The sequence below is a fragment of the Pan troglodytes genome, chromosome 21, assembly GCF_028858775.2.
Source record: "Pan troglodytes isolate AG18354 chromosome 21, NHGRI_mPanTro3-v2.0_pri, whole genome shotgun sequence".
Taxonomy (NCBI): Eukaryota; Metazoa; Chordata; class Mammalia; order Primates; family Hominidae; genus Pan; species Pan troglodytes.
This window is the reverse complement of record NC_072419.2, coordinates 21,733,787-21,760,767: the sequence shown is the minus strand read 5'-3', so window position 1 is coordinate 21,760,767 and position 26,981 is coordinate 21,733,787. Positions and strand designations below refer to the sequence as shown.

General features: G+C 36.1%; 1 protein-coding gene across 11 annotated transcripts in view; it reads right to left on the bottom strand.

Moving 5' to 3' along the window:
* The window catches only part of MACROD2 (mono-ADP ribosylhydrolase 2), a 2,047,165-nt gene that overhangs the window by 813,623 nt on the left and 1,206,561 nt on the right, over nucleotides 1–26,981 (bottom strand). For all 11 annotated transcript variants that reach the window (XM_024352108.3, XM_063803019.1, XM_063803020.1 and 8 more), the window contains one exon: nucleotides 8,947–9,068. In XM_024352108.3, coding sequence (XP_024207876.1) covers nucleotides 8,947–9,068 — 122 coding nt within the window. The remainder of the gene's footprint in view (nucleotides 1–8,946; nucleotides 9,069–26,981) is intronic.

Below are 26,981 nucleotides of genomic sequence, written 5' to 3'. Positions count from 1 at the left end.
AATTGTACATAAACAAGTCAAGAAAGCTTTCTTTCCACTGACAGATTTATTTTTATTTTAAATTTTTTATTGTTTTTACATGTTCTTTCTCCTTTGGTCTCTGAGTTCAACACCTTAAGAATAGCTTAGATTCCATACATTGCAATTGCTTTCCAAAAAAAAAAAAATCTGAACATTTGCAAGAAAAAACGTTCGGTTTAAAGCCATTGCCTTTGCTCTATACTATTAACCCTCTAGATATATGCCAAAATTGCCCAATTGTTCAAACCTAATATCAGGCTTGGGACTCTGTGGTCCGTGTCTTGAATTGACTATTTCCTCATGATACAGTGATCTAATAACTGCCGCTCAGGTCAGGGAAAAATAAAGCACTCAAGATGAAAGCTTGCATTGCAAATCTGTTTACTGTTTCTATACAAATTTCACTGTAATATACTCTCTTTGACAGTGTGCTAGGCCAGTATTTCCTCTGGAAGACACTGTTGTAGAAACCAATAATGATTTTCCTGAGAATGTTCCCTAGCCTGATAAAAGAACAGAAAATAATTATGTTGACAAATCCAGCCAAATTGAGATGTTTTATACTTTCATGTTAAATATAGTTTTCTTGGTCTTGCTAGTAGACTTACATCTGCAGAATATACAAGTGACTAAAAATAATTCTTTCAAATTGTAGATGAAATGAAGCAAAAAGTTTCCGACACTCTTACAAAAAGAATTGATCACGGTCCTAAAGTAAGATTTTTGAAGGAAATATATGACAATATATTTCCCAAATCATTGAAAGAACACATAATTTGAAAGAAACTTTATATTAGAATAAAATCAAAGGTAAACTCCTGTTTAAATTGCTCACCTCTAATATGTGTCTTCTGATTGATGGACAACTTTACATGCACCCAACCTTGGGTGGCCAACTCTTCCGTAATTTGCATGATGAATCAAAGTTTAGGATTATGAGATCTTGAAAAAACTTTAACTAAGGTGACACAACACGTGATATTGTTTTTCTATTAGCTAAGCATTACATTCACTTTCATAAGTCCATGTATTCTATAGGATATAAGGCCAGTCACATCAATTACCATTTTTATGACATCTATATCACACTATGCTTAAAGAAGCAGATAATTTGGATGCCTAACTTTAAGAATAAAAATCTTTGAGCAACCTGTGTTTAGCATATTAAATGTAGCTTTGCTCTATTAGAAACTCTGTTTAACTTAAACCAATGCTCTCATTTCTGTCAGGCTCAGCAAACCCTTTTATAACAAATATTTTGTAAAGTCCCCTTGCTATGCAGAAATGACATTTATCAATATTAACACTCATCTGCACACATGAAACAGGCATCAGTGCCCCACCCATATCTGCCTAGTTCTCATCATTCTAGAACATGCCCATCCACAGCATCTTCTAGCAAATACCCTTGCTGTCACTCTCTGCCTGAGCTTTTTCCCTCTGCCTGCCCAAGCGGGCAGATAAGAAATGCTGGGAAGTTAATGACCCAGGAGCAGTCCTCAGCCAGCTGATGAAGGGGGAAAGATACAAAAAAATAGTCCAGCTTTTCTCCTCCGTCAGATGGGACCACTTCTAGGCATGTTCTACATGGTTGTCGAAAGCTCCCCAGCAAGACAGAGCCCCACTTGTCCACACTGCCAACTTAGAACACTCCCACTCCTCCTGGCTGCTTTTTCTTCCCTTCCTCACATCCCCACTCCTCTGCGCTGTTCCCTGTCATCACCTCCTATAGAAAGCACGTGCACACCACACCTCGGCTCAGGGTCTGTTCCCAAGGGAAGCCAAATGAAAACAACACATCGATTTAAAAAAAATCAATAGAGTGCCATAAGTGTGATATGAAAATGATTTAAAATGAAAGTATTTATAGTAAAATTCTATTTTCAACATGTAAAGACAAGGGCATGAATACACTAGAACACGCAATGAAGAAGGAAGATGTTTGCTTCACTACGTAGAACCACTACAAAAAAAAGAAATCTCTAAATGTGGACTCAACCAGGTGTGAAAAACTCTCCTGCTGCTTGGGCATGGCCATCTGTAGCATAATTTTCTCAGGCACTCTTGGTAAAGTTCTATGCAAACTAAGTACAAGCTTCCTTTAATTTTCATGATAGTCCAGGATACAGTGAAAAAGAGAGAGAGGCTTTGTTTTGATGTATCTTGGTGTTTATAAACAGGTTTTCACTTATATGACTGTCTGGCAAAACGTTAAAACATTGTGTGGGAGGAGGGACAGTTTTCCCGTGTGGGCTTGGCCAGACCACATGTCACAACATCCCTGTCCCTGCCCACAAAATGCTTGTGGCACTCCCTAGTTGTTGTCACTGCCCAAAACCACCCTCACAAAATGGTCCCTAGAGGGCAGTGCTACACCCACTGAGAACCACTGGTTTAGACAAAAAAAAGGCACATAATAATGGAGGAAAGAAAAAGGAACTTCACAGTGGCTTAGGCCACTAGATTTAGACTACCTCAGTTTAAATCCCACCTCAACTTTTTGTTCAAGGTAAGACCTTAATTCACTTGAGCTAAGACCAGTAGTGTTACAGGTCCAACCTACAGATGGCAGGTTAGTGTAATAGCCCACAGAATGCATAGAGTTACGGTCGTCAACATAATGCTTAGCTAGTGGAGAAACAGAATCGCGATATGCATCACCTTGGTTTTGGCTCATATCCTTGGATGAGGAATTGAGCCACAGGGAAGGCAGTTTCCTTCTGGTGCATATTCCTCATCTCTAAGATGGAAGAAATCACATTTTCTAACTCAGGATTGTTTTGAGAATTAATGACTAAAACACAGTGCCTGGCACCAAGTGGGAGTTCAGAAACATTTGCTATTCTTATTACTATATTTCATGGCTCAATGATTGATCTCATTCACCCCTCTAACTCAAATCATCTCTCTGGTGTGGCCACCAGAAGACACAAATTGTGCAGGATCTGTCAATGTGGGTTTGGTTGTATAACTATCTGTTTCCAAGGCACAGCCTGTGAATTTACTATCATTCCATGCCCGCCCTCCTCCTCGACTCTGCTGCCTGTCCTGTCACTTGTCACTCCCAGTAACAATAACCTGTGTACCTCTGTGCCCTCTGAGGAGATCTTATGAAAGGTGAATGTAGGGGAAAAGAAGAAAGGAAAAGTCTTGAGTTAGCTTTTTCCCACACTGGCTAAATCAAAGTAACAGTGGCAGCAAGTTAGAGAATTTGAAAAATAAATGAGATGATGTATAGGAATACACTGCTGTAAACTGTAGAGTGATGCACAAATGCAAAAGTGCCTTTGTTCTTGTTACTTATTAATAGTATTGTTAGTCACACAGCTGTTAGAAACCCAACCAGGGAAGACATAGAGACTTGGTATTACCCTTTATAAATGAGAAAATGAGACAGGTGAGAACCAAGACTAGATATTGCCTTAAAAGGAAACTGGAAAAGATCAAATTGACAGCCCTGTAGAAGAGGGTTCTTGGAGATGAAGAGTTGTCTGGGAAATGGTGACATCAAGTTAGGCAGAGGAGCAGAGGTACCAAATGAAAGGGTCAGCTTTTTAAGGCTGCAGACGTGTTCTTGAATAGAGAACTGCATTGATTGATGTGGCCTGTAATGGAAACTCAGATAATGAAATAAAACCAACATTTAAGAATTTCAGGCTGAGAACTCATTGCCATGGCAACCCTCTCAGAAGGGAACTTGTATAAGAAAATAAGATTCACTTGACTACGCCTTAAAATGAAAACCTACACTACAGTGGAACAACTAAATGCAGAATTCCAAAATTGCTTGATTGCCACAATGCCTAGAGGTAGTACTGAATTTGCAGGCCCATCATCTTTCCCATTGGAAGCTCTTGCTTCTCAAGATCTATGACTCATGGAAGGAACATCAGTTAGCTCTGAGGGATCCCTATTGAAATTGGGTGGTTCCTACTAACAAAAATTTACAATGTTTTTTCATTCAAAAAAATCATCTAGCATGATGCTTGTGGAAATCACAGGTAGCATACACCATTTAAACAAATATACAAGTTTTAGTCTGCCCATAATCACATAAAATCACCAAATTCCTATGTCAATTAGTATTTATTTTCATGGGAAAATAATTTTTAACCTAAGTAAAATCTGGCTTATATGCAGATTATGGTTTTTTCAAAATAAAACATCTACTCGATTACATGTTGTCATTCAAAGAATGTCAGACAGGGTGCATTGTATTTCATCAGTGAAAATAGTTTTCTCAAATACCTAATATGATTGACAAATATAAATCTATGCCTTTTAACTGGTGGTAGAAGAAGAAATTGCTGTGATCCTTTTTGTATGGCATGGATTAGTTTTTAAAAAATGAACATGATGTTAAAAGAAGGGAAACAGAAGTCAGGATAAACACATAAAAATCATTACAAAATATTTCTGTGCTCACAAACAAAAAGAATAAAGACAGCATGATATATAAGAAAATATCTATGTATCCTCTCCATCAGTGCGTGGTGATAATGGATACAAAATTAGGCATTTTCATTTTCCAGCCCTGGCTCAATAGAAATTTTTCTTTCTTGTCTTCACCCCTACGCTCACCCCGAGATTTCACCAAGATTTTCACCAATATACACGATTTCTGTTAGTATGTTTTAGATATATATAGCCAAGGATATCATGTATATGTGTAGTTTTCATTGTTTCAGGATATACTGTTGTTCTAGAAATCAGCATAATTCAGATGCTTGATTTCACTGGTCTGACTATGCATTCCTCAGGTCATATGCATTAGACTTCTGGGATTCAACCTGGGTCTTTTTTCTTTTTTGACAGCTATATCTTTGTCTTTCCCAAGGTTTTACAGAGAAAATCTGTAGGCTCCCTGGTCTTCTTTTAAAGTTTTCTTTTATTCCCACTCCAATTTCCAGTTTATACTGCTAATTATCCTCTTCATGGTGCCTTAAATTTTGCCTATCTTGCAATCAACAATCTCAAGGTTGTCAAGAATATATATATATAAATAAATATATATAAAAATAAATTTTTTGGATCCAAGGGTAACTCATGGTTAAATAAAAATAACTGACTTTAACATTTGGAATAAGGAATAATATTTGGAAGAAATAAACTTGCAGAGACTAGGTCTAGGAGGCATGAAAGATTGGTCATATTTTTTCAATTGAAACGATTTATGGTAAGATTAGAAGGAGAATCAGGATTAAAATCTTACATTTAAATATTTCCTAATATTAAGCACTAAATCATCATTCATAAAAGAGAAATGCCATTGTAAAATGAGCCATTTGATTTGTTGATTAATTTCTGTTTTTCCTTTACCACCTAAAGCAAATGTGGATAGGTATGAAAAAACAGCTGCTACAAAGAATGTATGGAGAAGAGAAATGCAATGAATTTTTTCCCCTAAGTTAATAAAATATATAGTATTTTTTCATGGTAAAAATTTTTATCCACAACACATCTTACGCCCAAATCACTATCTTATTTCTAAATAATTATGTATGACTATAACATTTCCCTCTCTACTATTCAAGAATGATCTCCTCTTAGCAAAACTGAGAGATAGGTGAAATTTATTTATACCCTACTCTTTTTTCTGTTTTTCTCCATCTCCTTTCAGACCTTTCTCCAATTCTCCTCCCCCAGGCTAAGGTGCTCAGTACTTTTATCATACTCTAATTTATCCTGTCAACATGAAAAGTAATTTGATAAATTTCTTCATATTAAGGCATTAGAAAATTAATTATCTACTGATCTCATGAGTATCTGCATTTTAAAGGAAATTTGCAGAGAAAGAACAATGCCTTAACATCCTAAATTACTCATTAATTATGGAATTTCATGCATCTCTGGGAAGATATTTAAAAGTGATAAGAGAACTACAGAGTATTCTCAAATCACACAGTGGACATGATGATCTTGTCCATTTATTTGTCTAGGTGGTCATAAGATGGAGGCACATTTTGTTAGAAAACAACCACTAGATCCTCTCTTTGTCATGGAAGTTACCTGATAACGTCAGGGTACACAGTAGGTCTTATTCATATTTATTAAATAAATTATCATACTACTTGTCTTACATCCATTAAAAATATTTGAAGAATCTATTCTTTTGGTAAAATAAGAATAAGAATATATATGTTGGACCCTGTGCTGTGATCCTAAAGCCTTTGGTTTAACCTTAGCAGAAAAGTGGTGCCTATCAAATATTTAATTTATTCCTGGACATTTCCCTGTTGTTTAAAAACATCAAGAAATTACATGGTAAATGTCTAGAGTTCTGGTGTTCAGAATAGATATCAAAGAAATAAGTGATATTTCCTTAAATTGCCAAATCATAAGGTGTGAAAACATCTTATATTTGAAGTAACATTGTCAAATACTTTTCAGAGAATTCCATTCCTCCAATTATCTTATACACATTATCCCGACTGATCCCTATAACAACAGCTGCATGAGTTGGACAGGTCTGCAATAACAGTAGTAATTTACTGATTCTTTATAAGTGGAAACCGAGGTTACAAAATGTTGACATTACTTGTCCACAGTCACACAGTAATAAGTGGCAAAGCAAACACTAAGCCACTCTGATAAAAGGATTTATGAGAAATTCTCTTTGACATGTACATAAATGAGTTCAAGTTAAGTTTATTTTTCATCCTAGTAACCAGGCTTTTTATATCAACCATGTCTACCATCTATTGTGATAAGTTGACAAAATACAAGCCTATACTATAAAACATGTATCCAGTCATAATCATGTTTCTGAAAGTTTTCTATTTCCCTCTACATAATCAGAATGTGATGAGATTAGCATTATTATTTATTTAATGGTGATCAAGAACATGACACACCACATAAAGAAGAAAGCCCCATTTACTCCAAAAAAAGGAAGAAAGGAAGAAAGGAAGGAAGGGAAGGAGGGAGAAAGAAAAGAAAAATATTTTTCTTTTTTATGTGTAAAAGAGACAAGACATTTGATGGCAACTGTAGTCTACCATGCAAAACATGATGATCAATTTCATTGGACATTTCTTCCCACATTTTGTGTATTTTCTATCTCCATTTTTATTTACTAATATTGGGATAAATTCAGTTCAGCCTTACCTGCTAATTTCATCCAAGTAATATGTAATTGGCCCTTCAAAATAATCATCAAAGATGTTAAGGTAGACCTAATTCCTATCAAAGAATGACTAGAGTATTACAGGAGCATTACTTCAGCCCATCTGCATGCCATTTGTTAAAAAGTTAACTTAGTCCATAATTCTTCCATTGCTTATCTAATGGTAGCAAATAGAGTAACACGATTGTTTTAAGATAATTACAGTTAGAGATTCCTTTCTCTATTAAAAGGTTGAATGTTATTTTTATACTGTTTCTAACAAACTTCTTACTTCTTACTTTTTCTTGGCTTTTAAAAACAAGTCATTAGAGATGCCAGTGATTCCACTAGCAAATTCTCTTCAGGCCTCAAAATCCGTATTTTCCAAGTTGGAAACTTCTCTACATATCCATTTTCCAAGCACTTCAGTCTTTTGCTTTTTTAAATCAATAAGCCATATTGACAAAATTTTAATTATTCCCTAAATGTGCATACCTGTTTTGATTTATCTTATTTTCCTATAGAGAACAAAATTAACCAACTGGTCTTGTGGTATACTTTGCTCCATTCTCTTTGAACTTCAGCTTTCACCTCTAAGAGAGAATAGGATCTTATGTATTGAGCCATTTGCGAACAAAATTTTAGAAAATCAAAGAGAGAAATAAAATATCCAGCTCTGTTAATAATTATCCAAAGATTAAAAAGGGCTATATAATTAGGTCATGAAAAGTTTCCTTATTTCAAGCAGAATCACCAATGTTGCATTGAAAAATGCACTTCATAATTACAATCATGCACAAAAAGCATAACAACCATCCAGGGTTACCTACATGTATCTGCTTCTCAAAATTTCTTCATGCAAATAATAAAACCACTACTTCTGTGAACTATCAAGCAATGCTGATCTATTCAGTCTGCTATGAAATCAAGCATTTAACTATTTTTTCTGCCCCACAATTTCAGCAAGGCTATAATCTATATGGGGGAGCGGGAACAACCAAGGGATTCCAGCCAAATTAACTTATTATTAGATATTTACAGTGTGTTTTTCTATAGTTTGATTTTCTTGGTGTAATTGAGATGTAATAAAGGTAGAACATGTTGGAAAGGAAAAGCAGGTGAGTAAATACCTCCAAATCCAGCTAGAAGAGAATTCCTTTCATCGCAGCCTAATGGTAAGGAAATAGATTAGATCCACATTTTCTGAACTCCCTTTGTCTACTGATAAAACTTAGAAGAGCTGTGGTATACCCAGCTACCACCTACAGAATATTAGTTTAATAAGAGTAAAATAAATCTAAAAGAATAACAACATTCAGGTTAAAATACATACGCAGAGTAATTTCCTGCAGATAAATCATGTCTGACGCTAGCATGAGAATGCACGCACACATTCATGCATGTACATAGAGATTAAACATGGCTCCAGAATGCACAAGCATACAACCAATATATATTAAATGTGCACTATTATAACAAACTCAGCACTTGCTATTTTCCTTCTTTAAATCTGCTGGCCACTACCATAATATTTACTTTCTCCAAAAGAAAGTAAGTGGCAAAATAAAGAGGAAAAAGTAGATAAGATAAATCCAGTTCTGAGGTTTTATAGTTTTAAATTCTGAAACATCATGAAAAATTTAGCAAATATTTATGGCACATCAAAGATTAGAGTCATGATAACCAAATCGGCTACTAAGATCCTTAAACTTAGTTCTCAAAAGTTTGGAAATGGTTTCCTATCTCTTTTTAGACAAGACAGATTACTAAAGCATAAAGGTTGAAAAAGAGTGAGAAATAAAAAACATAAAATTACTTACAACTGATCGGATGTTATTTTCTTTCACCAGCTTCAGAGATGATTTATAGCAATTTGCAAGGTCTTCCTTGTGGGAACCATTAATATGGCCCCTGGCTATTGGCCCTACAGTATGGATGACATCTGTAAATACAAAAGGAAGGAAAAAGAGGATAAGCGAGGTATTTTTCACTTTTTTTACATAATTAATACTTTATTTATTTTAGGTATTTGTGTTAGAGCCTGGAGACAAGCAAGCTAAGCAATACATTGGCGATGCAAATATTTCTCTGGTAGAAGATCTTAAGTAGCACAACCTCCTAAAGTAGGCAATTTCCCAGGAAAATGATAATTGTGAAAAGGAATCCCCAACCAGTGAATTGTTTCATAGTTTTTGGTCAGATTCAAGTGACACAGATTATAGTATAAGACGTGCATAATTGGCTCCCTGGAAAAAGACAAATCCTTGGCGGGAAATAAACTGGGGAAATAAACTGAGGAGTAATTGCCTGCAAAAGGAACATCTGGATTGGCATGGGAAGAGCCAGTGCTAGCCTAGCTTACTTCTAAGACAACCTTCAGGCATTGTACACAATAAAGAAGAGCAAGTTTCTGAAAAAAAAATACCAAGAGAATTTTTAATAATCAGTAATAACCTTAAGAAGAATAATTGCAAAACATTCCTGCCAATTTTGAAGTATAACCTACCAATCCTCACCTACATAAGGTATGCTAATAGTTCATACCTATTTTAATAGGTTAATAGTTAATTATCTATTTTATTGTATTATTAAAACATTCAAACATTTTAATGCAATCTATACTGTTCAACTCCTATTTATGTTGAAAAACACAAAATTTGATATTTTTATATACACAACAAGCCATTGTGCTATTCTTTTAATCTCTACACACACATAAACTTTTAATTTTAGGAATGTAGTGAAAGGGGACTGTCCTCATTTTAAGAAAGAGCAGAAGAAAAACGCCACATTTTAATCAAATTTACCTGAAAATGCCTTGTAAGTCTTGCTTCCCAGTCTTATCGGTGAATTGAATTATTAGTCCCTTTCATTGGTGTAAATCAGAACAACTAATCAACTTTCATCACAAAGACAAATTCAGTCTAATGTAATTGGAATATTATAATGAAATTATTTGTGTTGACTAATCAGTACCACTCAATTCCAACAAGAATGACAGAAGAATAAGAGTATACAAAAATAAGAATATGGTACAGTTTAAAAAACGCATATGGCATTTCAATGGCAGCAAATAAGTCACTAAAAGAAAAATCTCGCCAGGTGCAGTGGACCACGCCTGTAATCCCAGCACTTTGGAAGGCTGAGGTGGGCGGATCATGAGGTTAGGAAATCGAGACCATCCTGGCCAACATGATGAAATCCCATCTCTACTAAAAATACAAAAATTAGCCAGGCGTGGTGGTGCGTGCCTGTAGTCCCAGCTACTCGGGAGACTGAAGCAGGAGAATCGCTTGAACCAGGGAGTCGGAGCTTGCAGTGAGCCGAGACTGCACCGCTGCACCTCACAACCTAGTGACGGAGTGAGACTCCATCTCAAAAAAAAAAAAAAAAAAAAAAAGAAAGGAGGAAAAAGAAAAGAAAAATCTCTGTTGGTTGCCCACTAAATGTTGATACTATTTGATGTTTGAGAAAAGACCTAAAGCATTGGTTTTCATGATTAATTCTGAAAGAGTATTTAAACCCTTGTCAGCCGATATTAAAGACGGGCTCATCTCATGGGATCAAAGGAGGCATACAAAACTTCACTAATAAGTTCACGCAGATATTGTTTCACAGGTAAACTTACTTTTAAAGTGAGAACCACTACAATATAGAAGTGAAGGATAAATGGGCTTGAGGTGTACTCAGAAAAAAAAATAGCACACAGTGATATCATTTTTTTGTAATAAAAGTAACAAGCAAGAGTTGCATAAATTCAAGCAATACAAGTCCTGTACCATAGTAAATATTTATATGAATATTGTACTTTAGTTTCTTTAATGAATGTTAGAATCCATAAAGGAAGGAGATGGTGCTTAGCCTTACTTTATTTCCCCTCTTGTGGCTACTTGTTATTTATACCCAACTATGATATTCTAAGTTTTCTAATGGATCCAAATGACAGAAAAATTGAACCAGAATAACACACAATTCTATAAAGCAGCATTTCCCCAAATGGGTTCGGTATGATATGGGTTTAAAGGTCAATTAAATTTGAAAAAAAAAAAACAGGTGAAATTCTATCACACCAGTTACCTTACTGCAAGACTTCAGTGGGCATTTAAAATGCCATAAGGAGTTGTGCGTCTCCAGGATGAGAATATAAAATGCTCTGTTTCCTAAATACAGTTGACGATTGAAACCTGTGCTTTGAAGAACACCTTATAGGACTAGATTTCCACAATTTCACCTTTGGGAAATGTTGTTCCAGGGCCATTTTGGCAATCTTGTTCCCATTGTTGAAGACAAAGTCTATGCTTTTTAGCCCCTTCCCCACTGCTTCTAAACATCAAACACTTAATACATGAAAGAACAACGGGACATGACCATGGTTCTCTTACTTTGTGGATGGAGAAGATCAAGAATAAGTGCCTCTTATCTGGAGTAATAAAAGACATTGAGCAAAGTAAAGAAGAGGCTTAGAGATATTAACGGGGGCGAGGGAGGAAGGGAAAGAGGGAGGGAGAAGGGAGGGAGGGATAAGGGAGAGAAAGAGAAAGAGAAAGAGAGAAAAGCCCATAAGTGTAGGAAATAGTGACAGCATAAACTTTTCCTTTGCTTTCCTTTAGTCATCATCGTCTATAAAACTTAAATGAAATTTATGAAAAATTATTCCTTGCATTTCTTTAGTTCTCCATTTCATTTAAAGGTCTGAGGATAAACAGCCAATAAATGAGCCTCCTCAGCATTAAAATATTGATCTTTGTATTTATGCTCTATATTAAATTTATAGCATCCAAGATCGAATGTTATTATCGACCAACATGATGACCTCTCAGATCCACAAAGCTGGAGGTGAATCAATATGAGGCTAGACAGGAAATCTCCTTCATTATTTTAATTGTTCATAGTACTTATGAGTAACTACTCCACACTGAGTTTCTCGTTTTCTGTTAGAAAATTCAGTCAGGAGGCCTGTCTTTGAATTCCACTTCCAGCCCCTTAGTCATCAAGTGCCTCAGATAAACCCGTCATTTCAGTGGTCCTTGCCTTTTTCCTTACCTGTAAAATGAATCTCCTGCTTAGATTATCTCTGTGGTCTCTTCTGTGTTGTGTAGCATTATTAATATCTAACCTTATAATGGAGAGGGATGGAAAATAGAATATCTGGGCAGGTAACAGTGATCTTAAACATGGTTAAGCAGCTCACAGGCTTTTGACTATAAGAATTCTTTTTAATATCAAAATATGACTAATTTTTCACAATAGTTTCAAAATCCATTGAGAAAATGTTAGAGACAAACAGCTATTATAATTTTAATGATGATTTGTATTGGTTTATGTTTTATTAAACACAGTAGCATCTTCATAGTGGACATATATATGTAATATACATGGATGCAAAGCCTATGGACAATGCTTTATCTTGCACATGGGTTTTGAATCCCTTGGTATAAATAAGATAATGTAAATAGAAGTATTAAATTCAAAGTCTGATACATAGGAAGGCTCAAGAAATGGTAAATGTCATCATCAACAGCAGCAGTGTACAAGGAGTCCTCAGCACACAGGCAGGAATGACAGAAAGTTACCATCTCTTTATTCATGTGGAAAGAACACCAATCCTAAGATCTGACTACAGGTTGTAAGTCCCAGATCTGTCACTAATCAGCTACGTGACCTTCTGCAAGTCACTCTCCTCTTTGGCCTTCAGTATTCAAAGTCAAAAGAAGGAATAAATCAGAATAACATTTTTTTTTTGCAGCTCTCAAGTGCATCTCCTTCTGTACACGTCTATCAGGAACTGAGCTAAAGATTCTAAGAAGTTTAATTCATTTTTGTCCAGATAAATGAGCATCAATCATGGTTCACGTTTCCCAAACACGATTATACAGTGAAGTGCAAATTGGCACTATCTCCAGAGAAAATGATTTAATCATATCTAACAAAATTACAAATGTAGACTCCTTTTGATCCAGGAGTTTTATTCCTAGCAATATATCCTAAAGATAATATGCTCGTCCATATGCAGAATAGTATTTACACAGGTCATTCCCTGAAACATTGTATATAATAAGGCAAGATGGGAAACAGCTAAATGTCCAACCATAGGGGACAGACTAAACAATGTTAGTAAAACGATGGTTCATTTATACTATGAAATGCTACGCTTCTGTAAAATAGACAAAGAAGGCCTTCATGTATGCATATGGAAAGATACCTAAGACACATTACAACGTAAAAATAAAATTCAGAAAAGCACACTACCATTAGTGTTAAAAAAAATTCCTCTACCAATGTAGGGAAGAATATAGGTTTGTTTTAGCTACATGCATAAAACATCTCTGGAAGGATAAACTAGCAGTTAATAACAGTGGTTACCTACTAGAAGAGTGACAGAAACTATGAAGATGGGGGAGGGAATATGGGGAGGAAACTTTTCACTGCTTTTATTTTTTGATGTTCAAGTTATGTGAATACATTAGCTATTCAAAAATTAAAACATTTAAACAAAGAGTATATGATTTATTAATCCATATTCTGGAATCCCATTTACCCTGTCCTTATAAAATTTAAAGATCATTAATGTGCTTTCCAAAGATGAGCTTATATCATTACACATATAAAAATACTCTTAAAGAAAAAGTTAGATATAATTTCAAGGAATTTAACAGAATGACTCCCCTAGGTATATCTTTCTTTTATTTTCCTAGCCTCAATAATTTCTTTATATTAAAAAATTATTTTCAGATAAATATAGGGTTTAAATGATGAACAAGAGGGCATTTTTTTCCTACATGGCCAGCATCAACCATTAAAGTTTTACTATAATTTTAATATGTAAACTGAGTGTGACATCAGTTTACATATTAAAGTGGTAACGTAGGATAGGAGCATACTTTTTTTTTTAAGACAAAGTCTCGCTCTGTTGCCCAGGCTGCAGTGCAGTGGTGCAATCTTGGCTCACTGCAACCTCTGCTTCCTGGATTCAAGCAATTCTCCTGCCTCAGCCTCTTCAGTAGCTGGGATTACAGGCATGCACCAACACACCAAGCTAATATTTGTATTTTTAGTAGACACAGGGTTTTACCATGTTGGCCAGGCTGGTCTCGAACTTACCATGTTGGCCAGGCTGACCTCAAGTGATCCACCCACCTTGGTCTCCCAAAGTGTTGGGACTAAAGGCATGAGCCACCACACCCGGCCAGAGCATACTTCTTATGCTCCTCCTTTGGTTATCTCCTCCTTTGGTTACCTCAACAACCAAAGAATTTTGAATAATTGTCAAGAATTTTTAGAGATTAAGAAAAGACTATGTAAAAATTTAATCTACGCCTACTTTTCAAGCAACCCAGAGAGACAGAATAATGTGCCCAAAGTCAGAGATCAATGTGGGGAGATAATGACAGCATCACAATGACAACATCACAGTGACAATATGATTATGAGTAAGTTCCTCTCAAGGTGACTGCTTATTGAAAGAAATGAATGGCATACATTTGTATGTACACATTTTGGCATATTTGTCATGAATCTCATTACTTTAGCCTCATGCTGGTATACATGCAAATTCTGGTTAGCTTTGTGGTTAGATTTGTTGCAATATGCAACAAATTACCACAAAACGTGGTGGTTTAACACAGCAACCACCATCCTATTATTTCTTTTGGCTTCTATGGGTCAGACCTTCTGCAATGGCTTGGCTAGGGGGTTTGGCTTAGGGTCTCTCATTTGGTTGTAGTCAACTAGTGGCTGGCACTGGAGCAGTGGAGGACCGTGGGAGCCAAAGGCTGGACTGACATCTTTCTCTCTTCATGTGGTCTCAAGGACTCTCCATGTGGGCTAGTTTGGGTTTCCTCACTGCACAGAAGCCTCAGAGCAGTTGGATAACTTAAATGACAACTCAGGGCTCTAAGAGCAAGTGTACCAGCAGGTGGACGCCATGTTGCCTTTTATAACACAGGCTTGGGAGTCACACAGCATCACTACCACAATATTCTATTGGTTGCCAATGTCACAAAGATCTCAAATTTTTTCAAGTGGAAGGACCTAGACCTCACCTCTTGATGGGAAGAGCAGTAAAAAAATTTTGAACATATCTTAAAACAGCTATAATGCAGGACTCCCCAGACAGTTGGCGCTTTATTTTGGTGAGCCCCAAGTACAAAGTCAGGTGGCAGATAAATAAGAAATCAGAGAAAAGGCTGAGATGATTAAAACTTTACCAGTATGGAGTTCTCAGACCTATTATCTCAATCAGTCAACTGCTAATTTAATAAAAATCTGAGGTAGCCAAAGATTGAAATATGAGATTAGTATTAATTGTAAACACAATCTAATTTGGGAATAATGAATGTAATTGTAGCCCCTAGATAGAAATGACTGGCACAGTGCTGGTTTAGTTCTTTTGTTTTATAATGTGGCAGGAACCTGTGGACAGAGGAAAGGGCAGACATGGCTGTCACAGAATTAGCATCATAACTTCCTATGAGTGGTGAAAGTGATGTTATTTCCCTAAAGTGTCCAGCTCCACATTCAAGAAAGGAAAAGCAGCCTTTGTGCATTGAAGCCCTCTCCTACAGCACTCAGGAAAGCCACAAAAACAGCAATGCAATTTGTACATTTAATCAACATTTCAAATGCAACCCCTTGAAGAGCTATGGAAAATGAGATGGCAGGCCCTTTTGTGCTTCATCAGACTAAAATGTGGCAAGACAAATGGAATCTGTTTTTGCTCATCTATTTCTGAAATCAATCAGTCTGTAAATCAGCTTTTTTGTTCTGAAGAGATAACTATCGCACCACTTTGCACTACCCCACTCCTATTTATCCTGGGACATTAGTCTGAATTATATAGAAAAGGAGGATAGGATATAAGGTTTTCTTTGAAAGAGGTGTGGGGGAGAGCCTACTTTCATTTCCAAAAGTGTAAATTGAAAAATATGTGATTGAAATGCCAAATAAATATTGAAAGCAGTAGAATTATTTACAAAGATTCAATCAGACTTATCCTTGGCAAAACAAATGCAGCAAAAACATTCTGTGAAAAAATATTAGCATAATGAATTTTAAAACAAATGAGAGAGCACAGATAGGTTGCTCTCATCATTTTCCATTTGAGAAGCAACTGCGCTACATTCAAACTGTTAATGAACAGTCAGACCAAGTGTAGAATCAATTACACATTGCTTTCATTCACTCCATTCTTGTATTCATAAGCATAATCGGTCCTTCTAACAGACTGCATAATAATGCTGTGCCTTGTCAATCATATCAAATTGCATGAATTTTAAGAAGAAAACCAATGCATGGAATTAAACTGATTTTCTTTTTTAGAGATACAACCACAAAACTGAGCACTAAAGGTACTATTTGTAAATCTTATTGGCCAATTTATATGATAAGCACCACCAATCTATGACCTGAAACAGAATACTTGAATTTCAGTTAACAGAAAATTGAATTACCACCTGATAGCATTACAAAGTAAATGCTGCCTTTTCTTTCCACATAGGTCAGTGTTTTCATATACACATTTCAAAGTTTGTTTTTATTATATTTCAAGAAACAATCAATTGTCTATAAGATGTTCCTTTTCAATCTGCCAAAGATATCATTGAAAATGTACTTCAACACACCCTGCAGCATTTTTCTAAATTCGGATTACTCTCATACATTTCTTCAGCTGTATGAAGGATTTCTGTCTATGTCCAGAAAGACTATAGTCATTCAACTTTTTGCATGAGTTTGGGATAAACTAGAATTCACAATGTTATTTTTAAATCTAGTTTCCTTTGAGTTTGTGAGTTGACCCATTGCTGTTTTTCACTGTTCTTGGTTACAAAGGGCTTTTGGTTTACCTCTCTCACCCTCCTTGATGCTATGGTTCTCTAAATAAGATATCTATGTCTAAGGTTACATACACAGCAACTAAACATTTGCATTTTACAGTTGATAGAGGCATACAGAATGCACTGCCAAAGCTCAAATGCATACTTACAGCTCAACTGGAAAGTTGGTTCCATTTTCATATGAGAATGTGATAATGTTATTATGTTTGGGGCATCATGTGCTGATAATATGTTTTATTCTTCATTGACTTCAAAGCTGTGATGTTTTAAGCCCACGTTATAAAATATCATTCAATCAATTTCTACCAAAATGCCATCCTCTATATTAAAAAAGAAAGAGGCAAAGCTCATGTTTAATTTTTTATCAGCTCTCCCTTTCCTGCACAAATCTATTTGAGACTGACCTTGTTGATGGGACTGTATCCTGTTTCAAATTGGACTCCTACATGTAAGGGTCCCTTTTTAATAACACAGATTGAAACTCATGGAAAAGGGATATCCTGTGGTCAGCCATTGATAGTTTTGAGATTCCACAGGGTATTGGGGGCATCTGCATCACAATAGTGTTATTTCCAACAGAGAGGGGTCTCAGAGGAAATGTGGGAAGCTGAATTATCTGCAGAATTCCAACATTTCATGTCATTTTAGAATGAACCCAAAGAGAACACATCCCAGAAGGAAGTGAGTCAAATGCATGGCATTTCTAGTGCTTCAATAGCAGGGGTGAGAGGAGGTGAAGGTCCAAATAGACAATATGACTGTTTCAAGGAAGATGATAATAAGATCTTTGTTCTGGTTCAAGAGATGTCAGCAACTTGCAGCCTTTTCAGAGAGATGCAAAACCAGTATTTTATTAACATGCAAGGAGAAAATCAGCTTTAAAGACTCTATACTGTGGGTAAAATGAATGAATGTTAGTCCCCACTGCAAGGGTAATTCTACAAATGCAGAATCTAGGCTGGGACTGAAATGTGCAGATGGGTCAATGTCGGGACACGCAGGCTGATGCTGAGGTTGCATGTGCTTGTTGTCAGCATTCCTTTACCACTCCCGTGCCACCACACGCCTGGACAAGAAAGACTCTTCTGCAATCATCCACTCAGTCATTAATTCTGTCCTTTATATAATACATATTTAGTGAGAACCCACTATGTGCCAGTGCATAGGGCAATTGTTCCATGACTCTCACCAAACAGGTCTGTGCTTTTCTGACTACAGGACTTTCCCCATTTCTGGAGAGCACCCCCATTTTTTTCTCTGAAAATTCTTCTTATGAAATAGTTTCTCATGGAGATTCCTACACTGTGAAGAATTTCGCTTCCTTAAAGATGAGATCCATAAATTCCTCTATATGAACAGAGTTTGAATTCACTTCACCTCTGTTGCTCTATAATATCACTTATGATAAACCATTAATATGACTTTGAACACGAACATTTCTGAGAAGTTTCCATCGGTCAGAGCTCTCCAATCACATAGTATCCTGCCTTAGGCGGCAGGGAATGCCCTATCATTCAAGACAATCCGATATGACTACCTATGTCCCAAGATTCTTGCTAACTCTGCAATGTCATGATTCTGTGATTTCTGTTTTCCTGCAGTGACTCGATGCTTCCACTGCAGGGAATATGACAAATCTATGTCTGTGTTTCCCACAAAGCCAAGAATTCTATGGGAACAGTTGCTTAATGGATAATTAGTGAATCTGTGGGTGATTAAATAAAAGTTGGCCCGATATAATCAATCTAATCAGGAATGATGTACCAGATTACAGAAAACAATGAGGTAGAAGGGATAATCTAGACTGGGCAAGCAATGGCATCTAGTTATACTGGTTCAGCTCATTCAGCATACATTTTATAGAGCTGAAAAGCTGTTTCTTCATAGAAAGACTCATCAAAACCTCATCAAAAATCTCCTAATGACTGCACTATGGAAGATTTAAAAATAAGATTCTAACACTATCACACTCTTTAACAAAAGCTATGAGATTCTATCCAAAGACTCAAACAGAAAAAAAAAATGTGCAGCGATCCCTTTGCCTTTTTTTTTTTTTTTCAGGAGATGATTAAATAAGTGCATTCTCTAAACCTGTCATTTCCCTCATCTGCATATTGCTCATTTTAGAATAAATCTGCTTTGTTTTAGAGATAGGTTTTGGCTCTCAAATCACAAAATGGAACATGACAGACTTTCTAGACACCCTCTGAAGGAATTAATGGACTCACTATTCACATTTCTTTAAAAAGTAGCATTTAGATATAATGAATCCACCTCTCCACCAAAATAAAGCGGATCTGATTTCTCTCTGAAATTGATCCATTCATAGGACAGCTCTGCACTAAACCTAGGCTCTACATCTTCACTCCAGGCCCTACATCTCATTTTCTTAAGGAACTGTTGTATTTAGAAAAGACAAATGAGAAGAGGCTACTTCAAGAATTACATTAACATAACTTCTAGCCAAAAGAATATGTGAAAATTTCTATACTGTGAAGTTACATTATTTTACAAGTTCAACTTATTTAAATTCAACAATATGAACAAAGTGTTGGTGGAGTGAGAATGATAAAATATTTAAATAATAAGGGCAATTTATTTAAATGAGTGAGTGTTACAGCAGGAGTAGGAGCAGGTTGGCTTACATTGCTGGACCCCAGTAGATCAGTCAATATCCTCACCTACTTTTCAGAGATAATGGGTTTACTGTGCACTAGAGCTATTTTCAAACTTTCTGGTGACACTTTCAGAACTGCTGCATTATAGCTTCTCACTGTGCAGATCTAATAAATAATATGTACTTTTCCAATGCAAAATGAACATCATTAACTATTTTATCTGTCCTCAAGTTTGAAGAAACAGTGATGTCTTTCGACTCCATAGGGAGAATCATTTGTATTGAACTTATTTTGAACTGGTATGTCACCAATTTCACTTTTATGTAGGTTAAGGGATTTCTTTTTTTTTTTTTTTTGAGACGGAGTCTCGCTCTGTCGCCCAGGCTGGAGTGCAGTGGCGCTATCTCGGATCACTGCAAGCTCCGCCTCCCGGATCACTGCAAGCTCCACCTCCCGGGTTCATGCCATTCTCCTGCCTCAGCCTCCTGAGTAGCTGGGACTACAGGCACACGCCGCCACGCCTGGCTAATTTTTTGTATTTTTAGTAGAGACGGTGTTTCACCATGTTAGCCAGGATGGTGTTGATCTCCTGACCTCATGATCCACCCACCTCGACCTCCCAAAGTGCTGGGATTTTTAAGAGTAATTTTAACTAAATGCAATTGTTTTTTGCTCAATCTTCAAAATCCAGAGTAATTGCTTTTTCCTCTTCTTTGAGATAATCGGGGTATTTCCACTCACCATCCTCTTGAGAATGGAAATGCATTTCTTAAAGAGTTTGCAAAGACTCAAGGAAAAAAGTCCAACATGACTGCTATCAGATACGCTGATTCACATGGAGAAGAGAAGGTTGGGAGCAGCTTTTTAAACAAGAATTCTATAAGACATCATGGAGTAAAGCCAAGAGATATTCTTTGGGAACATGAATTCCCATGCAAAATCATGACAGTAGTTTTACTTCCTCATGCTTACTCCTTTGCAGAATGAATTAGAGGCTACAAAAGGGAAGAGATCAGCTGACATGAAAGCAGAGTCGAAGGCATGAAAAAGAGAGGCAGACCGTTCAAGAATCTTAGAGTTGAACTGGCAAACTGTGATGATGGTTTTAGAGTGGGTGGGAAAAGAGAAAACAAAGTGTAAAAATTGATTTCAAGGAGCTTGACTCTAAGTGACTGAGTTAGTAACAGAAATAGGGAAATATAATGGAAATAGAATTGGGGTGTGAGTTACTGCAGTGCTTGTCAGGTCTTCTGAGAGCCTATCCTCAACGTAGAAATAAGATGCAGAAAGGGGACAAGAATAAGAGAAGTGTTAGTTAAGAGTAAAAGAAAAAAGGACAATAAAAAATAACTCATTTTGTTCAGTATCAAGACAGATTTTCTTTTTTAACTTTTCCCTTTCTTTGCCTATTTTGGGCCTGACATAGAATCAGTGAGGGGAAGAGAATATATCACTGAGCCTTTCAAACATAATTCATTACGAGACTAAGAGCACAGAGGTCAACATGTGCCTCTGCAAGATTATTTAGTAGAAACCATTAATGTAAAACCACTCAAAGAAAACCAAGAGACCTTTCCACAGTAATTCAGATGCCAAGAATGAAATGTTTGCATGCAGGCTTTGATGAGTATCAGGTTTAAAAAGAAAAAAAAAACCTGAAAATAAATAATATCTGGTGACTGGCTCCCTGATAATATACTGTTGTCATGCAGGTCAATTAATAAAAATTTTCGTTCTTTATTTAGAAATGGGGTTGTGGTTGAGATGATATGAGAAAATGGCTTGAGAGGCACTATAATGAAAGAAATTAGCGGCATTAAAAATGGGAAGATTTGGTATGAGTAGGAAAATATGTTACACAGCAGTATCTAACAATATCAGAAAAAAAAAGATCAATAGAATGTGTAATTATTATCAGACAGCATGATATCAGGAGAGAGTAAGAAAAACAAGTCTCCATAACCCAACAGCACACTCCACTCACTCACTGTGTGAACTGGGGCAAATTACTTTTTTTCCTCTCTGAAAAATAGGATAATATCTGCTTGTCAAGTTTGTTGTGTGGGGAATAAATTATGTATTATATGTGAAAGCATCAAGTTGAGTACCTGGCATGTGGGAGGTGATGAGAAGTATTACTTATCACTAGTACTTCTACGTAGTTGCATTTACCACGTGCATAAATGGGATAGGAATACATTCTTCTCTATTTAGTCAGTATTTCATCATTATACTCTCAAAGTTCATGATTATACATATTAACCAATTATGTCAGAACTGACATGTTACTGGTTTCTTTGCTTCTACTACTTCTTGGATGCCTGGTCTTCTCACTCTTAAACTCATTTTTTGTTGTTGCGGGTGTATATTCTTGAGTAATTCTTTCAGAGATGGTCTGTGGCTGGAAATTTCCTAAGCCACTGCATTTCCAAATGTTTTTAATTTGTTCTCAATTCTGAATGCTGTTTTTCTGACATATATGCTTCCAGGTTCAAAATTAATTTTTCTCAAGAAAGATGTAAAATACGTAGTGTGTCAAACAATGACAAGTGCTAAGGAGAAAAATGAAGCAAAGAAAAAGGATAGACTGTGGTGAGAAGCAAATGGGCAGAGAATGTGAGGAGCAGTTTCACGGGCGTCTTCTGAGAAAAGCGCTTACTCTCAAAATAAGATGAGTGAGGAAAATAATCCCCATCATTTCTGCCTTTGACTTCTCAGTGTGAAAGTTTGTCGCTGTCACAGTCAGCTTACTGTCATGAGGGTCGAAGCCTGAGGACAAAGTGCAATATAGAGTGGGTTTTAAAACATGAAAAGGGAAGAAATTGGAGACTTCCGTAATACTATTCATTTCTTTTGTTATGTAAGATACTCAATTTCTAATTTTTAAAAATTATTTTTTCTCTCCGAATGTTGAAGATTTTTCTTCATTCACGTCTACTGTGAGAAAAAGACAGTTTGATTTTTATACCTCCATAAGTAAGCTGTTTTTTATTTTTATTTTTTCTCCTTTCCAGAAGTTTTATCAACTTCCTATTTATCCTTGAAATTCTTTTCTCAGTTTTTAAATTTTTAAATTTTTAATTTTTGTGGGTACATAGTAGGTGTATATATTTCTGGGGTACATAAAATATTTTTGATACAGGCATGTAATATGTAATAATCACATCATGAATAATGGGGTATCCATCCCCTCAAGCATTTATCCTTTGTGTTATAAACAATCCAATTATACTTTTTAGTTATATTAAAATGTAAAATTAAATTATTATTGACTATAGTTCCTCTGTACTATTATCAAATAGTAGGTCTTATTCATTCTTTCTAACTGTTTTTTATCCTTGGGATTTTGAACTTTCACCATGCCTTATTCAGGACAGGACATTTTTCTCCTTCTAGTTATAAAATTATTACTACTCTTTCATTTTCTCCATTCTTTCTAGAACTCTTAATAGGCGAGTTTATATGTCTAGGAGTAAATCTCATTTCCTTTGATGTTCTCTCAAATATTTTATCTGCTGTACATTATAGAGTATTTCCTTGACTTATTCTTCTGGTACAGTAAGTCTTCAGCTGTTTCCTTTCCATCATGCATTCTTTCATTCTGAAACTTTTGTTCTTGTTTTTATTTCCAAGAATTTTTATTCTCTGGTTGTTCTTTCTCTTCTTACTGGAACATCATTTTTATAACTTCTACTTTTGTCATATATAATTATTTTCTCTACCAACCTTTTCACTGGATATAAACATGTTTGTTGCCTAGGTCAAGACTTGGTAATAACAAGCCCTTAGTGGATTTTAATTTACTTAACATATGCCTTCACACTTTTTTCTGATAACTTATATATAGTTTTATACAAATTTTATGTATTTGATGTATTTTCATCAGGGTTTTATTTGTAATGCAAATAATCAATTCCTTGGGAAAGTATCTCAAATAAGAAAAGAACACTAGTAATGTAATTGCTCACCAAATTATGCAAATAGATATTTTAACAAGGAATGTATTCCTCACCTAACAAACAACTGAATTGTAGAAATTGCTAAGATCTTCATAGTTTTTTTAAGGTTAAAAGGTAGGATTTTATTTTCCCAACATGATAAAAAAGCATATGCTTCCTGGTTGAAAATACACACACACACACACACACACACACACACACACACAAAATACAGGAGAAAAAGGAGAAAAAAAATTCAATATTTTCATGACTTTGAACTAGCTGTTTCATAGTTCTTCATTTAGAATTGATGACAGCATTGTTTTAAGCCCGATTTATTTTATACCTCATCTTTTATAAATATTATACACTTTAAATAAACATGGATTTACACATTCGCCAGAAAACTATAGTTCAGTTTTGAAGAGTTGTTTTTAGATACCTAATTATTATGCATTAATTACAAGTACTATTTAAACTGCTTGGACCAAAAGGGATATTTATTTTTACCCTAAACATTAGATTTATATGCCTTGTTACAAACTTAGCTGCCCAGAGATATTTTAAAGCAGAAACACATTAGGCAGCTGAGTTACTTTCCAAAGCATCCTTACTGAGCAGTGTTTTGAAGCCGCAGCACATGATATCAATAGAGTATTTTGATAGAATTTTAACAGTCTTACTGCTTATCTCCTCCTGAAGGAGCAACAGTTAGGATAGTGTCAACAGTTCTCTTTAACAGAATAAGTGAATGGCAAGAATGTGTTTGACACTGCTATACAATAAAAATCCTAAACAACCAAATTAACCATTCTAAAGGAATTGTCATAGACAATTTTATTGGTAGGAAAATATGAAAGTTTTCACAAGATTAAATCAAATATGTTTTGTTATTTCTTGCATTTTAATGTTCTTTTTATATAATTTGTTTTGTTTCATATTGTTTTTTTTTTTAGAGATGGAGTCTTGCTATGATGACCATGCTGGTCTTGAAGTTCTGGCCTCAAGTGATCCTCCCATCTCGGCCTCCCAAAGTGCTGGGATTACAGGCTTGCAATGTATAGAATTTCATGACGACAACTTTGGTCTTTTTCCAAATGTATCCTCTGGGTCTGGGAATCTAGCCATGGACTTAGAGTCCATGGAATATTCTTGGAGTCCTCACTTAGTTCTTAGGTTCTGAGAAACCTGTGAAATGCCAAACCTCAGCAGTTGCTAGCAGCATATGGTGGCATTCCTCTAAATGGGTCAAGTCACCATGATCCTGGACACAGCCAGAGAAAAATAAAGTCATACTGGATCCTGGCTTGGGAGCTTTGTCACATAGATATTTCTTGTGTACTTCTTCGGATAGGAAAAAGAGCTGGAGAAAGCACAGAAGCTGGAAGTGAAATAAAAGTGTTTTTATTTTTCCTACTGTCAGAAAAGAAGGGGATGGGAGCCATGGCTCACACCTGTAATCCCGGAACTTTGGGAGGACAAGGCAGAAGGATCAGTTGAGGCCAGGAATTTAAGACCAATCTGGTTTCTTTTATGGAGACCGTGTCTCCACAAAAAAACAAAAATAAAAAAACAAACAAACAAAAAAGAAAACAGAAAATTGCCCTTGGAATTCTCTTGTGATAGAAAGAGCACTGTCCTTCCTAGGACATGGCTGGCTGTGTTTGCAGCTTCTGATAAATGTGGCTTTCTGACATCCTTCCAGAGAAAGCCTATGGGCCTATCTGAGAGACGGCCCCTCTCACAAACCATTTACTCTTCCAGATGTCCTCATTTTTCCTATGACCTGTTCTTGCCAACTTGGATGAATGACTTCACTCAAGGAATAAGGGTGAGAGCCAGATGCACCCACACTGTACTTAGTAACTTACCCATGCCAAAACATTGGCCTTCCTTCACCTTTATGGACCTGACTTACTCCATGTTTCCCTGCACCCAGCATAAACTCAATCTCTGTCACAGTTCTTGACTGGAAAAGGCCTACAAAAACAATTCTTTGGGGAGAAGACCTCCCTTTAGGTTTTGCTAAGAGGCCTCCTTAACCAACATAGGAAAAAAAAAACGGTCCCTCCTTCTAATGGAGTTCATTAATGCATGCAGAATGAGGCTGATTATTTATACTGAGTAATTTAAGTCCAAAGAAGAAAATATAACAGATCCCTTTAACAAGCAGAATGCCTGATACACTAGGGATAACAAATTGAAGACCTCAAGTAAGGACGCGGGTTGCTCTCCTTGAACCTCCCTGCACCAGAATAATCAGGTCTCCTTCACTCTAGGGCCCACTCTCCTATTCCAACAACCAGTCACTAAGTAAATTCTGGCTAAGTGAATGTTGCCTAATTCCATGGTAGCAGTGTAGCATGGGCTATGCTTAACTTGCTTTTGGCTACAGCCATACCCTTGTTGTTGTGTGTTCTCACTTAATCCTAAACTCTGGTGACATCTCCAACCACCTTTTCTTTTTGCACCTCCTTAAAAGTCTTGGTCAGTAGTTTTCAAACTTGAGGGCGATCAAAACCATCTAAAGGTTCTGGTAAAATAAAACATGGGTTTCTAGGTCACACTCTCAGTATTTCTATTTCAGTAGTAGGTCTGGAATGGAGTAGGGGTGGAGAAAAAGGATTTGCATTTTTAACAAGTTCCCAGATGCTGCTGATGCTGCTGGCCTAGGAACCACAGGTTGAAAACTACCAGTCTAGACTAGACTCAAAATGTCAAATGTAGAGTTGTACTATATGGCAGTGTACAGCTCTCTTACCAAAATTTTACCCATCACTGATATTTGAGTGTCAGCTTGGCACCCAAGACTCTGACCTTGTTTTTGTCCACCAGACTCACACCAACTGCACCCACAGCTATGATCTTTCATTCATTATATTGTGTTAATGACCTTGACCTGTGTTGCCTCTCCTGGCTTGCCTTGCCCTGTTGTCGCACACACTAATGACAAGCTATCATTTTAAATCCTTCCATGTGGAAGCAAAACTTGTCCAAAGGTAAAACTTGTCTACTCTCTACTTTAGTTCTCATAAATTATAGGAAAGCGCCAAAAAAAAGAGCTCATTTTGCAATAGGAAGAGCTCATTCTGGATTAAATGTCAACAGAGCATTGATGACATTAATTGCGACATTAGTTGAAATAATTTAAATTATAAAAAGATCAGGGTGTGCGTGTGCAATAATTGTGAGAAGAAAGGAAGTTTAAAGAAAGCATACTTCTAAAATAAGCCAAAAAGTGAACAGGCCAAAATGAAGGAAAAAAGCTAAGCATGTAATTTGTCTTTTAATAGATTTAAGGAGGAGTCAAAGAAGGGTTTGAGAAATGGTTGTAAAGAAGATACACAAATGGCCAATAAGTACATGAAATAGTGCTCAATATCCTTAGTTCTTCCAGAAATGCAAATCAAAACCACAATGAGATGCCATTTCACACTCATTAGGAAGGCTATCAACAAAAAGGCAG